General features: G+C 42.0%; 1 protein-coding gene across 3 annotated transcripts in view; it reads right to left on the reverse strand.

Annotated features, from left to right (window-relative positions):
• The window catches only part of GRM7 (glutamate metabotropic receptor 7), a 942,724-nt gene that overhangs the window by 346,942 nt on the left and 578,901 nt on the right, over window positions 1-16,881 (reverse strand). For all 3 annotated transcript variants that reach the window (XR_006057020.2, XM_042235921.2, XM_042235922.2), the window contains exon 5: window positions 6,284-6,424. Coding sequence is in view for 2 of the 3 variants with exons in the window: in XM_042235921.2 (XP_042091855.1) it covers window positions 6,284-6,424 (141 nt within the window). In the remaining variant the exon portion in view is untranslated. The remainder of the gene's footprint in view (window positions 1-6,283; window positions 6,425-16,881) is intronic.

The following is a 16,881-nucleotide window of genomic DNA, read 5'->3' on the forward strand; positions in this document are numbered from 1 at the left end:
TTTTTTAAGGAATTGCCACACTGTTCTCCATAGTAGCTGTACTAGTTTGCGTTCCCACCAATGGTGTAAGAAGGTTCCCTTTTCTCTACACCCTCTCCAGCATTTATTGTTTGTAGACTTTTGGATAGCAGCCATCCTGACTGGCATGAGATGGTACCTCATTGTGGTTTTGATTTGCATTTCTCTGATAATGAGTGATGTTGAGCATCTTTTCATGTGTTTGTTAGCCATCTGTGTGTCTTCTTTGGAGAAATGTCTGTTTGGTTCTTTGACCCATTTTGTGATTGGGTCGTTTATTTTTCTGATATTGAGCTGCATGAGTTGCTTGTATATTTTGAGATTAATTCTTTGTCAGTTGCTTCATTTGCTATTATTTTCTCCCATTCTGAAGGCTGTCTTTTCACCTTTCTTATAGTTTCCTTCGTTGTGCAAAAGCTTTTAATTTTAATTAGGCCCCATTTGTTTATTTTTGCTTGTATTTCCATTACTCTGGGAGGTGGGTCATAAAGGATCCTGTGGTGATTTATGTCAGCGAGTGTTTTGGCTATGTTTTCCTCTAGGAGTTTTGATCTTACATTTAGATCTTTAATCCATTTTTACTAACAGCACTTCTTAATAGGGTTTTGCCACCTCCCACTCCCAATAGAGTGGCCTTTACTTAAACTATTAATTTTGACAAGTAAAGTGTAAACACAGCTTAAGGATACTGGCCTCCCAAAACGTGGACATTTTCCAAAGTATTATCTTTGGCCCCTGATATACGTCCACAGTAAATATTGGTTGATTAGTGACTCAGATCAAAACTGAATTTACCTATTGTGTGACTTGAAAATGTGTGTGTGGGCTAAGTTGCTGCAGTCATGTCCGACTGAATTCCAGACATGGAACTGGAATACATTTCAATTGTATTTCAATTGAAATTGGAATACATTCGATTTTTGCCACAAAACAAAACAAAAAATATGTCACCAATTTATTCTTCCTCTGTCGTCTCAAAAGAAGAACAAATCTCTGAAAGTCAAATTATCCCTTCACGGGATGATGGATTTCTAAATGCTGAGTTTCTTCTTTTCAACAAAGAGAGAATTCTGATGAATCAGTATTTACAAAGTGACATTTGGCAGGACGATAATGTTAGTTAGACAAATGTCTGTGTGAGCCTTAAAACATGACACAATGATAATTTTTATGGACTGCCACAGGCAAGCACATTCAGATTTTCAGGACCTTCTGACTTTAAATAATGGGTGTAGAAGCAAAGACTCTGGGGATGCTACTAACCACATAAGGATGTGGTGCATCAGGGATAAATGGTACAAAAGTTGAGGCAGGAGGTATTCAGCAAGTCCAAAGTACAAAAATGCTTGGGGTCACTCCACAGTGAGTGTGTGAGTGTGTGTGTCAGTCACTCAGTCATGTCTGACTCTTTGTGACCCAATGGTCTGTAACCCTCCAGGCTCCTTTGTCCATGGAATTCTCCAGGCAAGAATATTGGAGTGAGTTGCCATTCCCATCTCCAGGGGATCTTCCCGACCTAGGGATTGAACCTGAGTCTCCTTCATTGAAGGTAGATTCTTTACCATCCGAGTCACCAGGGAAGTCCTTCTGGCGCTGAAATTCCATAATCTTTGAGTCTCATTCCATCATTCAATTTACCACAAAGTTTAATGTTGCCTGCCTACAAACTTTTCAATGCCTCTGTACAGTGCTGGGCAATGTGCACTGCAGTGAGAATTTCCTGTGCATACATGCTTATTCAAATCCTTGACCTTATTTTCCTGTTAGAATTTGATACACACGCTGATTTTCCATAGGACTGACCTAAGGCAATAGGCTTTCATGACCTGCCACCCCTACATCCCAGGTAACTGCTTTCAGCCCAGAGCAGCAGACACTTGCCATTACTGAGCTATTACTATGTAATGATATCATTTTAGATACCCTGTTTGAGTGATCTACTTTAATCCCCACAAGAACTTTGGAAGTAAACTTTTCTTATTCCCATTTCAAAGATGAGGAAAGGCTTTGAGGGGTTAAGCCATATTTTCCAATCTCCCACAGGGATATGAAGATACAGCCCTAGCCTCTTTCGTGACAGACAGTTTCACAACCATTTTGGTAGAGTGACTTTTCCGATGTCAAGATGGCCTCAATCTGTTCTGCAGACACATCACTTTATGTTGTTTCCTACTTCTTTTGACCTTGGTATCTCCACAAAAACAAACTATTCCCAAAGACATCTATGCTGGGTTGGTCTCTGTGTCAGCAACATACTGGTGAGCATTAAGGGTGAACACTTAACCAGTGGGGCAGGGGTGGCAGAGCATACATTTAACCTAAAAAAAACCCACATCTGATCTTTCTTTTCATATGTGGCATATAATCTATAATGAACGACCTAAAATGTCTTACTCTATTATGTGTATAGCTGCCACTACATGCATAAGGGGTTAGAACTCTTCCACAAAGTAGCGTAAATGTCATTAGTACCTGTCAGGTAGAGTTTGAGTTTTGTGTGACAGCTTAAAACACCAACAAATCTCCTCAAGGACATGACCCCTTGGGGAAGGGCAGCCAAGGCAACCAGCAAGCAGGATCGGTCCCTGGCGAGTCTTAATTTATATCAGTGACAATTAGGCAACCTCCAGGGAAGGTGGCATGAAGAATGTCCAGTTCTCAAGGTTGAGAGATCTTGGAACTGGCTATCAGGGAAAGTTGGGATTTGTTAAAATACTGAGGAATGTGGTAGCTTTCCTTGTTTGAAGGTGACTTTAAGTGCATACGTAAAATTTACAGGAATAGGAATTACATGGTTGTTCATGTAAGTTCCTATAAGAATCTATGCACAAGTAATGCCACATTAAATTATAAAGCATACACAGTTATTTTAATGATAATTTTTTGTTTAACAATTATTCTCCTTTTTGTGACTTTGTACTATCTTGGGTTTTTTAGGGCTCACTGTATTCCCCTGATCTCAGGGACTTGCTCTCTCCAAATAGTTATGGATCCCACACCTCATCTTTAAGACTCATCTGACCAGATAACTTATGCAATGATCTTGAATGATCCAAGACTACTTGGAACTAATAGATAATAAGTAGCTCATGATGGCTAAAGGAGATCAGTCCTGGGTGTTCTTTGGAAGGACTGATGCTAAAGCTGAAACTCCAATACTTCGGCCACCTCATGCGAAGAGTTGACTCATAGGAAAAGATTCTGATGCTGGGAGGGATTGGGGGCAGGAGGAGAAGGGGATGACAGAGGATGAGATGGCTGGATGGCATCACCGACTTGATGGATATGAGTTTGAGTTAACTCCGGGAGTTGGTGATGGACAGGGAGGCCTGGCATGCTGCAACTCATGGAGTCACAAAGAGTCGGACATGACTGAGCGACTGAACTGAACTGATGGCTCAAGAGGATATATATTCCAGAAAAAAAAAAAAAAAAGATGTGCATCTAGTTTGTGTCCGAATACTAGGAATGAATATTTCAAGACTTTCTTCTTCTTCAGCAGAGACCAGTCACAGAGAGATATGTGAAGGTGGCTATTTTCTGCAGTCCTCAGATCTAACTACATCTACTAACTACACTCTCTGCAGATTCAGCCTGCCTCCACCTCTGGTTGCCTCTTCCCCATGTGCCCCTTCTCTTGATGCTTCAAAATCTGATACCAACACAAGTTTTCCATCACATCACCCCATATCCTTAAGTGCACCAATGGCTTTCTTCTCATCCACTCTTTTCTTTAATTAAAACAATTTCTCAATGCAAGAATTCTCATTAATACAATTTATTATATCATTTCTCTCCATGTTTTCTTTCCCTGTGATCTAGCAAATCTCAGTCTGTCCTTTCTCCCATTTTTCCACTTCCAAAGTGTCAGGATTTTTGAAATAGTATTTCGGGGATACTTTCAAAGAAAATACAAGTTTAGTTGAATTTGGACAAAGAAAGTACAAGAAATAATAACAAACACAGACCACCCATGTTCTTATAGCCAATAATGGGAAGAATGAAAGACACCCTGATAGTGGTTACATCTACCTTCACGCAGGATGGCACCTGCTACTGCGAGGGAAGTGGTAAGTAAGAAAAGAGAAGATATTTACATAATTTGGGGTCACAGGTAATTTAGCAGATGTGATCATAGAGTCTTCATATGGAGGAAGCATGATATGAAAACACAAACACTGCTGTTTCTATTTCTGAAGGCAGTGGTTTGGATAATGAGCTTGCATGTTTTTATAAACTTAAATTCTCAATAATCAGCACTGAAACATGACTGCAGACAAAACAGTCTGGTTATAGTATCTACACAGGCTGGAGATGGGCCTGAGAATGATCCTAATGGCCATTAGAGCGTTCAGGCCCCCTTTCAGACTCGACAAAACATCAAATGTCAGAAAGAGCCAGAAAACTGTCATCAATCATTTAGATACTTCCAGCACATTTGGATGTCCCCTGTCATAGAGACAAATTATCCACACGTCAAACTAATTTTTCGGTTTCCACTTGAAAGCTTTGTGTCACCTAGGTCTAGTCAACATTGAATTAATTTTTTTTTTCTCCCCAGCCCCCTGCAATGTTATAAGGATCCTATTACTGACAACACTGTTGTTATACACTATGGTCTAGAGAATGCGATTAATCTGATATTCTAGGTAAATGAGTCACACATCCAGTTGTGTATTATACAGATTTTTCGAATCATTACTTTAACTCATGTCTCTGTTTATATCTTATCTCCCCTTCTTCACATGCATACACACACACACACACACAAACACTCCTTGAAGTAAAGGTCTAAATTTCAGCATCCTCACACCATTCATGGTATTTTAGTACTGTGCTCAATATACATTACTCTTCATTACTAGATGTTTGCGGAATGGGCAAATCTATAATATCTGGATGGCCAATATTCAAAGACCTACATTGCAGAGAAAAACTACGCATGACTGTATACAATATGAATGTCTCTTTCTCGATCATACTGAAGACATTTGTGTCCGTGCTATCTCAAGGTCATCACTGCAAATGCTGAAGCCCACTTAAGCCTAAAATCGGTGAATGTTATTTAATAGAGGGATAGGTGGTGAGATGGCAGGACACGCCACACCCTTGTGCAAGATCTCCCACAGTTTCCAGTATCCGAAGGATAAAGACCCAAATCCACACATGTCCCATCACAGCTTATTCCTTTGTCCGTATCTTTATATATCCAGCCGTGACTCTCACATTCATCCTATTCTCTTGAGAGCATGTTTTTCCACTTCTCAAGTCCTCTGAGGCCCCGTCATTTTTCCTGCTTTGAGCCCTGTGCCATGCTCTTCCCCTCTCAGAAACCCTCCAGTCTGTTCTTCTCCATTCCTAACCAGCCAGTGTCTCCTCATCTTTTGAGAGAGCTTCTACCTTTAAGATGAGTACAATTCTTTGATTATATGCCCATGTACCCTCAGAATATTTATTACAGCCTATAATTATGTATTATAGAAAGGTCACTGGAATAATGTAGATTTTCCCCTCTACTTTCTCTCACAACATGAAAGCATGGTTTACTTACTTGGTTTACTCCCCATCGAATCAGGAGTTCCTGGCATAGTGATGAGTAGAAAGGAGTCACTCAATACATATTTGTGAATGAATCCATAAATAAATATGTGATTCTGCTTTCTGATTATGGATTACACATAAATAAATTGTAAACACTTGTGTTTCTTATTTAGAATACTTATATAAGTTTACATATGAGGCTTAGTATCTTAAAGCATATTTTAAATAGCAGGTAACTCAATTTGGACATTATGAAAATCCACTGAAATCCTCATTACTCTGACCCCAACATACACTTTGTTTCCTTCATCAAATATGTTGTTTTAGCATTTTTAGTCATCTCTGCTGACTGTTCATTCTAATGCTGATGTGGAATTGGTAAGAGATTTAAGCCTCTGTGAAAATGACTTTATTATACTCCTGGCTACAACATGAACCAATATTTATCAGCGAGACTGTTCAAGGCAACATGACCCCTTTTGAAGTCAAGGAATCAATGAAAATGTCCATTATCACTAGATGGACAGGCAGAAGAGAACACATTCTTGTCTGTCGTGTTTTTGTCCTGCAAGACACATGCTCCTGTTCCATTTTCTGAACAATGTAGTAAAATTCAATTCACTTTTTCAATTTGTCTCCAGCCAAGCTTCCTTCTGTCAGCTCTACAGAAATTTCAGTGCTGGCCACGTAGAGTAACAGGAGAAGGACACGAGAAGGAGATTACCTGTGCACTTGCGGTCTGTGTCTTCCTTCTTTGACCCACTAATCGTCAGCTTGCAGTTGAAGTTTTCCTCCCAGTATTCGGCAAACCATACGTTTCTTCGGTTGTTTTCAAGTGTGCGGGATGTAAAATAGGCATCAAACCCTAAACAGAGTTAAATGAAAAGGTCATTGCTTGCGGGGCACTGCTGGGACATTTGGAAATAAAAATACCCGTAACAGTTTTTATTTCAGTGGACTGGATGCTTGCTCTTTTGTGTCAATCAGAAAAAAAAAAAAAAAAAAGGAATAAGAAAAAGGTAAAAAAATTCTAATGCCAACACATGGCTAAATCTTTACTTCATCCTGTCAGGCAGATGCATGGTGGACAAATGACATTTCACAGTGAATTCTGAGTTACAGATCCTAGCGATAATATGATGACCACAGCATCCCTTGTGCCTCTTGGGAACTAGACCAGGGACAAAGCATCTTTATTATCACCAAGATAATAAGTGATCATTTCCGTACTTACTATGGACCAGACTCTGCTTGACATAGGTTCTTTCTTTCATTCACTGAGGAATGAAAAGTAGTTCTTTCTTAACAACTTGTGTGACAGCTGCTACCACTTCCATTATGCCAGTGAAAAAAACAGAGCCTTAGAAGAAATGAGGGTTTCCCTGGTGGCTCAGATGGTAAAGAATCTACCTATAATACTGAAGACTAGGGATTCAGTCCCTGGGTTGGTAAGGTCTCCTGGAGGAGGGAATGGGAACCCACGCCAGTATTCTTGCCTGGAGAATCCCAAGGACAGAAGAGCCTGGCAGGCTATAGTGCATGGAACAAAGAGTCAAATGTGACTTAGCAACTTAATATATTCATATGAGAAGAAATAGCACCGTGCCTAAGGTCAATCATGATGCCATATTCTGCATCCGTAATCATGTGAGTTATGACCTGTGATTATCATTCTAAGAACCTTCCTGCATTTAGTAAGGATCCATTATGGAACTGACTTTCCACTCAAAAAGCAAGTTTATGTAGAGATCATAGGTAAACTGGCCGCAGCATAAGTGTAAAGCTGTTTATGAAGAGCATCCGATGAACAGACTTGAGAGTGTAAGTCCCTAGGAAATCTTTAGCTACCTCTTTAGTACGGTTCCGCCTTAAATGGTCCAATGGTCCTTTAAGAATCAGACTGGACTCAGGATCAGATGAGCAGCCATTGAACCCCAACTACAAATCTCATTGAGTCATGGAAACATGAACAAGTACAGGCCGGAGCGGTCTTATTTCCCTTTCATTCACTTGTAAGATAAAACTGCACTACCTGGTTTCCTCACAGCATCTTGTTTCTAGCCCTGGCAAGACTTTGGAAACTCACTGGTTTTATGATCAAGAACCACAGAAGGTGGATTTATTTTCACATTAATTAAATCATTCAAAGTTAAACTTACTTAAAGCCCTAAATTGGTGTGTGTGTGTGGGGGGGCTCCCAACTAAATCTCACAAGAGGAGCACATTGATTTAATTTTATCTACTACTATCTTCCTGAATCAATAACAGTAGCCCTACTATAAATTGAAAACTTGAAATAAGTAAATGAGACAAAGAAACAGCAAAGAAAAAAGGAGATTGCATAATATTTTAGGGAAAATAAAAAGAATAGTCTACATCTCTTGCTGATTTTCTAGGGTGTTGGCAGAACATGATTTTTGACCCATTATCCAATTTTTCTATGCTCCTGACTTCACTGATTTGAGGTAATTAAGCTATAGGATCTGATCTCACCCTGATCTTGGTACTGACAGACTCATGAGTCTGCTGGAAGTCCCCTCCTGCCTCACTGTTCTCCCATAACCCTGAGACCAAATGACTGTTCAGTAAAATGACAATTCCTACATAAAAGGAATCTTTGTGGAAAAGACAGGTGAGTCCCCCAAAGTTTCCAGGAATACTACACACACACCCTTGGTCACGTAAATACGCACGTCCACTCCCACAGGTGACTAAACTTTCGTTTCTCTTTCCATCTTTGCGCCTCCAACCAAGACGGGGGAGCAACAGTGGCGCCGGGGGCCCCTCAAACCACACTTCCTAAGCTCCATGCCCTGTGACATCCCCTCTTATGGAGGTGGCTTCTTTGTTCACGTGCCATTGGCATCTGTGATGCAAACAGTCTGGAAAACCCTTTCCTCACTGCGCCCCTTCCTTGTGAGAGTCTCCTGCTTGGAATCCAGCTACCAGGCTCTAACAGGAATGCCTGGGGGACATTAAACCATGTGCAAAAAGAGGAGCCCAGCCAGACCCCAACCCTCTCAGCCAAGCCTCTGTGGACTTCGCACCCCTGCTACTGACGGCAGCAGAACCACTCAGCTGAGACCAGCCCAGGCTACAGAACTGAGGTGACTCGCCTTCTCAATCACTGATAGTTGAGGTGGTTTATTTCTGCAGCCACAGACAAAGTGAAATGCTCCTGCCTTGGCACAGTACCCTGAGCCCTGAACAACACACCCTTAAGAAAGACACAGCCTCAAAAGAACACAAATAGAAATAAACTCTCTGGCCACCTGCCACAGATCTGAGCCTCAAACCAGACTCAGAAGAGCAGCTTCTAAAATGGCTCAAATCATTGCATCCATACCTACAATCCCCAGCTCAGAAGAAAACATCTTCAGAGGAATCCTCATCACTGAAAAAGTCCATCACTTCAAAACACCTCTCTCTTCAGCCTGTTATCTGCTGGAAATGCAAAGACATGCTGGGTCAGGAAGGACCAGGAGGCAGCTAGCGAACACGCTGGCGAGCATGAGAAAGCAGCAGGTCCCTCCCTTGAGAACCGATCCCCAGAAACCCTGCACTTTGACAGAAAGAGGACAAGTAGCAGGCTTCCCTCATCGCAACCGTCATCCTTTCCTCACACAGCAAGTTCGCTCTCAGCTTCTTTCTCACAGCAGGGACTCACCTGTAGGCTGAATTTGGCTTTCATGCCCCGCCCCCCAGGAATGAGCGACCAATTTTGCTGGGCATTCATAAGATGTGGAGGTTCTGGGTGAAACCAAAGAGGCTGTGATTGTAACAAGCCCCAGGTGCTGTGCATGAAGCCCGGGTTTTGAGAAGCAGGGCTTCTCCAATCCTGGGTTTTTAAACAAGCTCCAGGTGTTGCTCTTGTTGTCCAGATTGTGAGAAGCAGGGCTTGAGAGCAACTCTGGAGTCTCCACAGCTGGGATTCAAGTGGGCTCAGCCCAATTTGTTAACTCTCAGCGTTGTCACCTTCTCAACCTTGAATGTTTGCCGTGGTTCAGATGCCAGAGTCTTCATTTTGCAGTTGAGACTTCTGCTTCGCACCATACCTTGCTTAGCATCGTGGGAGCCCTGCTTTGCCTCCCGCGGGCTGCAGATGGCTGGGGGGAGGTGGAGGGTGCCGGGTGACCTATGAGTGAATTTTCCTACTGTCTTTGCTCCATTGCTGCCTGGAGCTCCTTTGCAGCCTCAAAGACTGTGTTCCTCACCCATGTCTCCAGTTAATGCCCTGGACTCCCCACCTCAGGAATTTTCACCCTGGTGCAATGTTTTAGTGATTCTAAGAAGCTAACCTGAAATAGCCTCGTGCCTTTGAGATGGAGCGGGATCCTACGGTTCTTCTCACCTCATGTCCTCTGTCTGCTTTTGTCTGTAGAAGAACTTTACCCAAAGAGCAAGTTTAATCCGAGAAGTGAGAAAATGCAGAAGGAAAGGAAAACAGTCCAGCAGGACAAAACCGTCTGAGCCACCAGGGAAGTCTAAATAATAATAGGTGAGGCATTAAACAAAGTCAGGAGCCTTTAGTTCCTCCTTAAGGGTTTCAGATAATATTCTGAGCCATGTCCTGTGAGCTGTCTCGTAGGTACTGAAACCCCCACCATGTGGAAGAAGTTAATTACATGATGAGCAGAGTGTAGCCCTGACATGCGCTGCCACAACTCTGAGAACTGGCCTCAACAAAATGGGATCAAATTGACCCTGGAACTAAAGATTAACTGTACTCAAAACAGCTGACACTATCAGACCATGGCATGATCAACTTGAAGACGACTATCAGAGCTGACTGTGTTATTTTTACATGTAGCCCCTTCTCTGCCTGTGCACCCCTGAAACTCCCCTTTAAAAGCTCTTGCCCACTGATTGTCAGTGGAAGAGGTGACCTTTGGACTCAGGTCTACGCTTGGCCCTGGTTACTGGCCTCTGAAATAAAGCAAACTTTTCTTTTCACCATTTGTGCCTCTTTATTAGCTTTTGAGTGACAAGCAGCCAGACCCCAATTTTGGTCACATTTTAATTACCTCTTCTGAAGGCCCATCACCTTCAAGGAAAACTCAGAGCCCTTAGCCAGGTACCAACATAGCATAAACTGGCTTTTGGATGGTTTTCTAAAGACTGGAACTGCTAAACCGTAGGAGGCGTGCTACGGATCTGTGGGTCTTTACAACCCACTATGTGTAAAGCACTCAGCACTGTGCCTGCTCCAGTAAAATACAAACTGTTGGTTCTTCAGTAAACACACTAATCCATTAAACATTTATGGAGCACCGACCCTATGACAGGCGCTCTTTTATGTACTCACAGACCTTGGGATTAAAACATACATGGCCCTTCATGAGATTAGGAGCCAGTCTGATGGAGAAGATAGACTTAACAAGCACCATTTAAATAAATATAAAATCACAACTATGATGGCTTCTATGAAAGAAGGGTACATGATGTTTTGGGAGCACAGAGACAGAACTGTGTTAGAGAGTCAGAGATGGCTTCCTGGAGAGAGTAGATACGTAGGTGGGAAAAAAAATGGAAAACCGGGGAGCAGATAAGAGCAGAGATAGGACATTCATTCACATGGATTAGTTATGCCTTAGGAATATCCCCTTCATGGATCACTGCCTTGTCGTGGTGAAGGGCTTGTGTAACTCAAAGAAGTTATGAGTCATGCTGTGTAGGGCCATCCAAGACAGATGGGTCATAGTGGAGAGTTCTGACAAAACATGATTCAGTGGAGGAGGGAATGGCAAACCACTCCAGTATACTAAACATGAGAACTCAATGAACTGTATAAAAAGGTAAAAAGATCTAACACCGAAAGATGAGCCCCCTAGATTGGAAGGTGTCCAATAAGCTACTGAAAAGAGTGGAGGAGAGTTATCAATAGCCCCAAAATGAAGTGGCTGGGCGAAAGTGGAAACAATGTTCAATTGTGGATGTGTCTGGTGATGAAAGTAAAATCCGATGCTGTAACGAACAATATTGCATAGGAACCTGGAATGCTAGGTCCATGAATCAAGGTAAATTGGGTGTGGTCAAGCAGGAGATGGCAGAAGTAAATAATTGACATCTTAGGAATCAGTGAATTAAAATGGATGGAAATGAGTGAATTTAATTCATTATGTCTACTACTGTGGGCAAGAATCCCATAGAAGAAATGGAGTAGCCCTCATAACAATAATAATAAAAAGTGTCTGAAATGCAGTACTTGGGTGCAACCTTAAAAAGGACAGAATGATCTCAGTTCATTTCCAAGGCAAACCATTCAATATCACAGTAATCCAAGTCTATGGCCCAACCACCAATGCCAAAGAAGCTGAAGGTGATAAGTTCTATGAAGACCTAGAAGACTTCCTAGAACTAGCATCAAAAAACTATGTTCTATTCATCATAGGAGATTGGAATGCAGAGGTAGGAAGTCAAGATACCTGGGGTAACAGGCAAGTTTGGTCCTGGAGTACAAAATGAAGCAGGGTAAAGGCTAACAGATTTCTGCCAAGAGAATGCCCTGGTCATAGCAAACACTCTCTCCCAACAACACAAGAGACAACTTTACACATGGATATCACAAAATGGTCAATACCGAAATCTGATTGATTACAGTCTTTGTTGCTGATGATGTAGCAATACAGTTAGTAAAAACAAGACCTGGGGGTGACTGTGGCTCAGATCATCAGCCCCATCGCAAGATTCAGGCTTAAACTAAAGAAACTGGGCAAGACCACTAAACCAGTCAAATACCACTTAAATCAAATTCCCTATGAATATACAGTGGAGGCGACAGATAGATTCAAGGGGTCAGATCTAATAAACAGAGTGCCTGAAGACATACAGACAGAGGTCCATAATACTGTATGGGAGCAGCACCCAAAAGCATCCCAAAGAGAAAGAAAAGGAAGGAGACAAAGTGGTTGTCTGGGGAGGGTTTACAAATAAGCTGAGGAAAGAAGAGAAGCAAAATGCAAAGAGGAAAGGGGAAGGTAAGTGAAAGTGAAAGTGAAGTCGCTCAGTCCTGTCTGACTCTTTGCGACCCCGTGGACTGTAGCCTACCAGGCTCCTCTGCCCATGGGATTCTCTAGGCAAGAATGCTGGAGTGGGTTACCATTTCCTTCTCCAGGGGATCTACCCGACCCAAAGATCGATCCCGGGTCTCCGGCATCGGAGGCAGACGCTTTAACCTCTGAGCCACCAGGGAAGCCCAAAGGGGAAGGTACACCAAACTAAATGCAGAGTTCCAGAGAATAGCAAGGAAAGACAAGAAGGCCTTCTTCAATGAACAATGCAAAGAAATAGAGGAAAACAACAGAAAGAGGAAGACTAGAGATCGCTTCATGAAGACTGGAAATATCAAATGAACATTTTATCCAAAAATGGGCACAATAAAGGACAGAAATAGTAAAGACCTAAATGAAGCAGGACAGATCAAGAAGAGATGAAAAGAATACACAGAAGAACTATATAAAAAAAGATCTTAATGATCTGGATAACCACGATGATGCAGTCTTTCACTTAGAGCCAGACATTCTGGAATGTGAAGTCAAGTGGGCCTTAGAAAGCACTGCTGCCAATAAAGCTAGTGGAGGTGATGGGATCCTAAGACATGATACTATTAAAGTGCTTCACTGACTATGTCAGCATATTTGGAAAACCCAGAAGTGACCACAGGACTGAAAAAGGTCAATCCCCATCCCAATTTCCAAGAAGGGCAATACTAAAGAATGTTCAAACCACCAGACAATTTCACTCATCTCCCATGCTAGTAAGGTTATGCTCAAAATTCAGCAAGCTAGGCTTCAGCATTACATGAACTGAGAATTTCCAGATGTTCAGCTGGGTTTAGAAAAGGCAGAGGAACCTGAGATCAAATTGCCAACGTTTTCTGGATCACAGAGAAAGCAAGGGAATTACAAAAAAATATCTACCTCTGTTTCACTGACTACACTAAACCCTTTGACTCTGTGGATCATAATAAATTTGGGAAAATTCTTAGAGAGATGTGAACACCAGATCATATTACCCATCTATTGAGAAACCTGTATGAGGGTCAAGAAGCAACAATTAGAATCTTGTATGGAAAAACTGACTTGTTCAGGACTGAGAAAGGAGCACAACAAGGTTGTTTATTGTTACCTTGTTTATTTAATTTATACATAGAGCACATTCTGCCAAATGCTGGACTGGATGAATTACAAGCTGGAATTAAGATCACCAGGAGAAATATCAACAACCTCAGACATGTGTATGATACCACTCTAATGGCAGAAAGTGAAGAGGAACTAATGAGTCTCTTGATGAGGGTGAAGGAGGAGAGTAAAAAGCCAGGTTAAAATGCAATATTAAAAAATACACACACAAACAAAAACTAAAATCATGGCATTTCGTACCATCACTTCAAGGCAAGTAGTAGGGGAAAAGATGGAAGCAGGGACATATTTCCTCTTCTTGGGCTCTAAAATCACTGCAGATGGTGACTGTAGCCATGAAATTAAAAGATCATTGATTCTTGGGAGGAAGAAGTGTGTTAAAAAGCAAAGACATCACTTTGCTGACAAAAGGTCCGTATAGTCAAGGCTCTGGTCTCTCCAGTAGTCATGTACAGATGTGAGAGCTGGATCATAAAGAAGGCAGAGAATTGAAGAATTCATGTTTTTGAGCTGTGGTGCTGGAGAAGACTCTTGAGAGTCCCCTGGACAGCTGCTGCTGCTACTGCTAAGTCACTTCAGTCATGTCCGACTCTGTGCAGCCCCATAGACGGCAGCCGACCAGGCTCCCCCGTCCCTGGGATTCTCCAGGCAAGAACACTGGAGTGGGTTGCCATTTCCTACTCCAATGCATGAAAGTGAAAAGTGAAAGTCAATTTGCTCAGTCATATCCAACTCTTAGCGACACCATGGACTGCAGCCTACCAGGCTCCGCCATCCATGGGATTTTCCAGGCAAGAGTACTGGAGTGGGGTGCCATTGCCTTCTCCAAGGAGATCCAACCAATCCATATAAAAGAAATCAACCACGAATACTCTTTGGGAGGACTGATGCTGAAGCTCCAATACTTTGGCCTCCTGATGAGAAGAAAACTTGACTCATTGAACAAGACCCTGATGCTGGGAAAGACTGAAGACAGAAGAAGAAGAGGGTGACAGAGGATGAGATGGTTGGATGGCATCACAGATTCAATGGATATGAACTTGGGAAAACTCCAGGAGATGGTGAGGGACACGAAAGCCTGGCGTGTTGCAGTCCATGGGGTTGCGAAGAGTCGGATACAACTTGGTGGCTGAACAACAGGAATATCAAAGTCACTCTCACATTACACAGTACCCCAGGACAGCTGGCCTCAAAATCAACACATATAAATGGACCATCTTCTATGTATATGCTATCTGGTATTGCTACTAAATTCTAATAACCAAGGCATAATGTTTATCTAATGAATAAATATATAAGTCTCCCAAGTAGTTGTTAAAAATCCTAATGTCACACAGATTTATATTTGGTAATATACAAAGTTGTACCAATAGTTATAATTAGAAAAATAATAAGTATTATATATATATATTTTTTTCATTAAGTGTCATATAAATCCTAGAAACTAGGTACTAAATTTAGGTTATTTACACTTTAGAGATAGAAACTAAGGCTCAGAGAAGCATTTGGGGTCCAAGTCTGGCTAATTCCAGACCCTGGTGTTTCTTCTCATGTAGAGCAGTGAATCACTATTCATTATATGAATGAATTATATGAATCATGAATTATACGAATCACTATTCATATAATTGGGTGGGTCTCACAATCACCCTGATGCTGGGAAAGATTGAAGACAAAGAAAGAGGCAGCCATGGTTGAGATGGTTAGATAGCATCACCAATTCAACGGGCAAGAATATGAGCAAACTGTGGGAGATAGTTGGGCTTCCCAGGTGGCACAGTGGGAAAGCATTGGCCTGACAAAATAGGAGATGCAAGTTTGATCCCTGGGGCAGGAAGATCCCCTGGAGGAGGAAATGGCAACCCACTCCAATACTCTTGACTGGAGAAGCCCATGGACAGAAGAGCCTGGGAGGCTACAGTCCCTGGGGTAGCAAGAGTCTAACTGACTTAGCAACTATACAATAACAACAACTGGAGAGCTGATAACAGAGAGGTCAGGCTCAATGAAGTTCAGATTTGGTCTTTATTTTATTTTTCCCCCTCAAGTTCATCACAGTTCACTAAGTTCACTGCAGAATTCCATGGACAGAGGAGCCTGGCGGGCTACAGTCCATGGGGTCACAAAGAGTCAGACATGACTGAGCGACTAACCACTTTCACACTTTCATTACAATTACTACAGTCCCGCAATTTTACTTGTATTTTTGTTTATTTTTATCCTTTTTGCCATTGTGGAAGTATAATTGATTTACGATGCTGTGCTGATTTCTGCTGTAGTGCAAAATGACTCAGTTCAGTCACTCAGTCATGTCTATTTGCAACGCCATGGACTGTAGCACCCCAAGCTTCGCTGTCCATCAACAACTCCTGGAGCCTACTCAAACTCATGTCCATCGAGTCAGTGATGCCATTCAACCATCTCATCCTCTGTTGTCCCCTTCTCCTCCTGCCTTCAATCTTTCCCAGCGTCAGTGTCTTTTCCAGTGAGTTGGTTCTTCATATCAGGTGGCCAAAGTATTGAAGTTTTAGCTACAGCATCAGTCCTTCCAATGAACATTCAGGACTGATGTCCTTTAGGATGGACTGGTTGGATCTCCTTGCAGTCCAAGGGACTCTCAAAAGTTTTCTCCAACACCACAGTTCAAAAGCATCAATTCTTCTGCACTCAGCTTTCTTTATAGTCCAACCCTCCCATCCATACATGACTACTGGAAAAACCGTAGCTTTGACTAGGTGGATCTTTGTTGGTAAAGTAATGTCTCTGCTTTTTAATGAGCTGTCTAGGTTGGTCATAGCTTTTCTTCCAAGGAGGAAGCATCTTTTAATTGCATGGCCGCAGTCACCATCCGCAGTGATTTTGGAGCCCAAGAAAATAAAGTCCGTCACTGTTTCCATTGTTCCCCCATCGATTTGCCATTAAGTGTTGGGACTGGATGCCATGATATTAGTTTTATGAGTGATGAGTTTTAAGCCAGCTTTTTCACTCTACTCTTTTACTTTCATCAAGAGGCTCTTTAGTTCTTCTTTACTTTCTGCCATAAGGGAGGTGTCATCTGCATATGTGAAGTTATTGATGTTTCTCCTGGCAATTTTGATTCCAGCTTGTGCTTCATCCAGCCTGGCATTCCGCATGATGTACTCTGCATATAAGTTAAATAAGCAGGGTGACAAGCCTTGGC

This window comes from Ovis aries, chromosome 19, assembly GCF_016772045.2.
Source record: "Ovis aries strain OAR_USU_Benz2616 breed Rambouillet chromosome 19, ARS-UI_Ramb_v3.0, whole genome shotgun sequence".
Taxonomy (NCBI): Eukaryota; Metazoa; Chordata; class Mammalia; order Artiodactyla; family Bovidae; genus Ovis; species Ovis aries.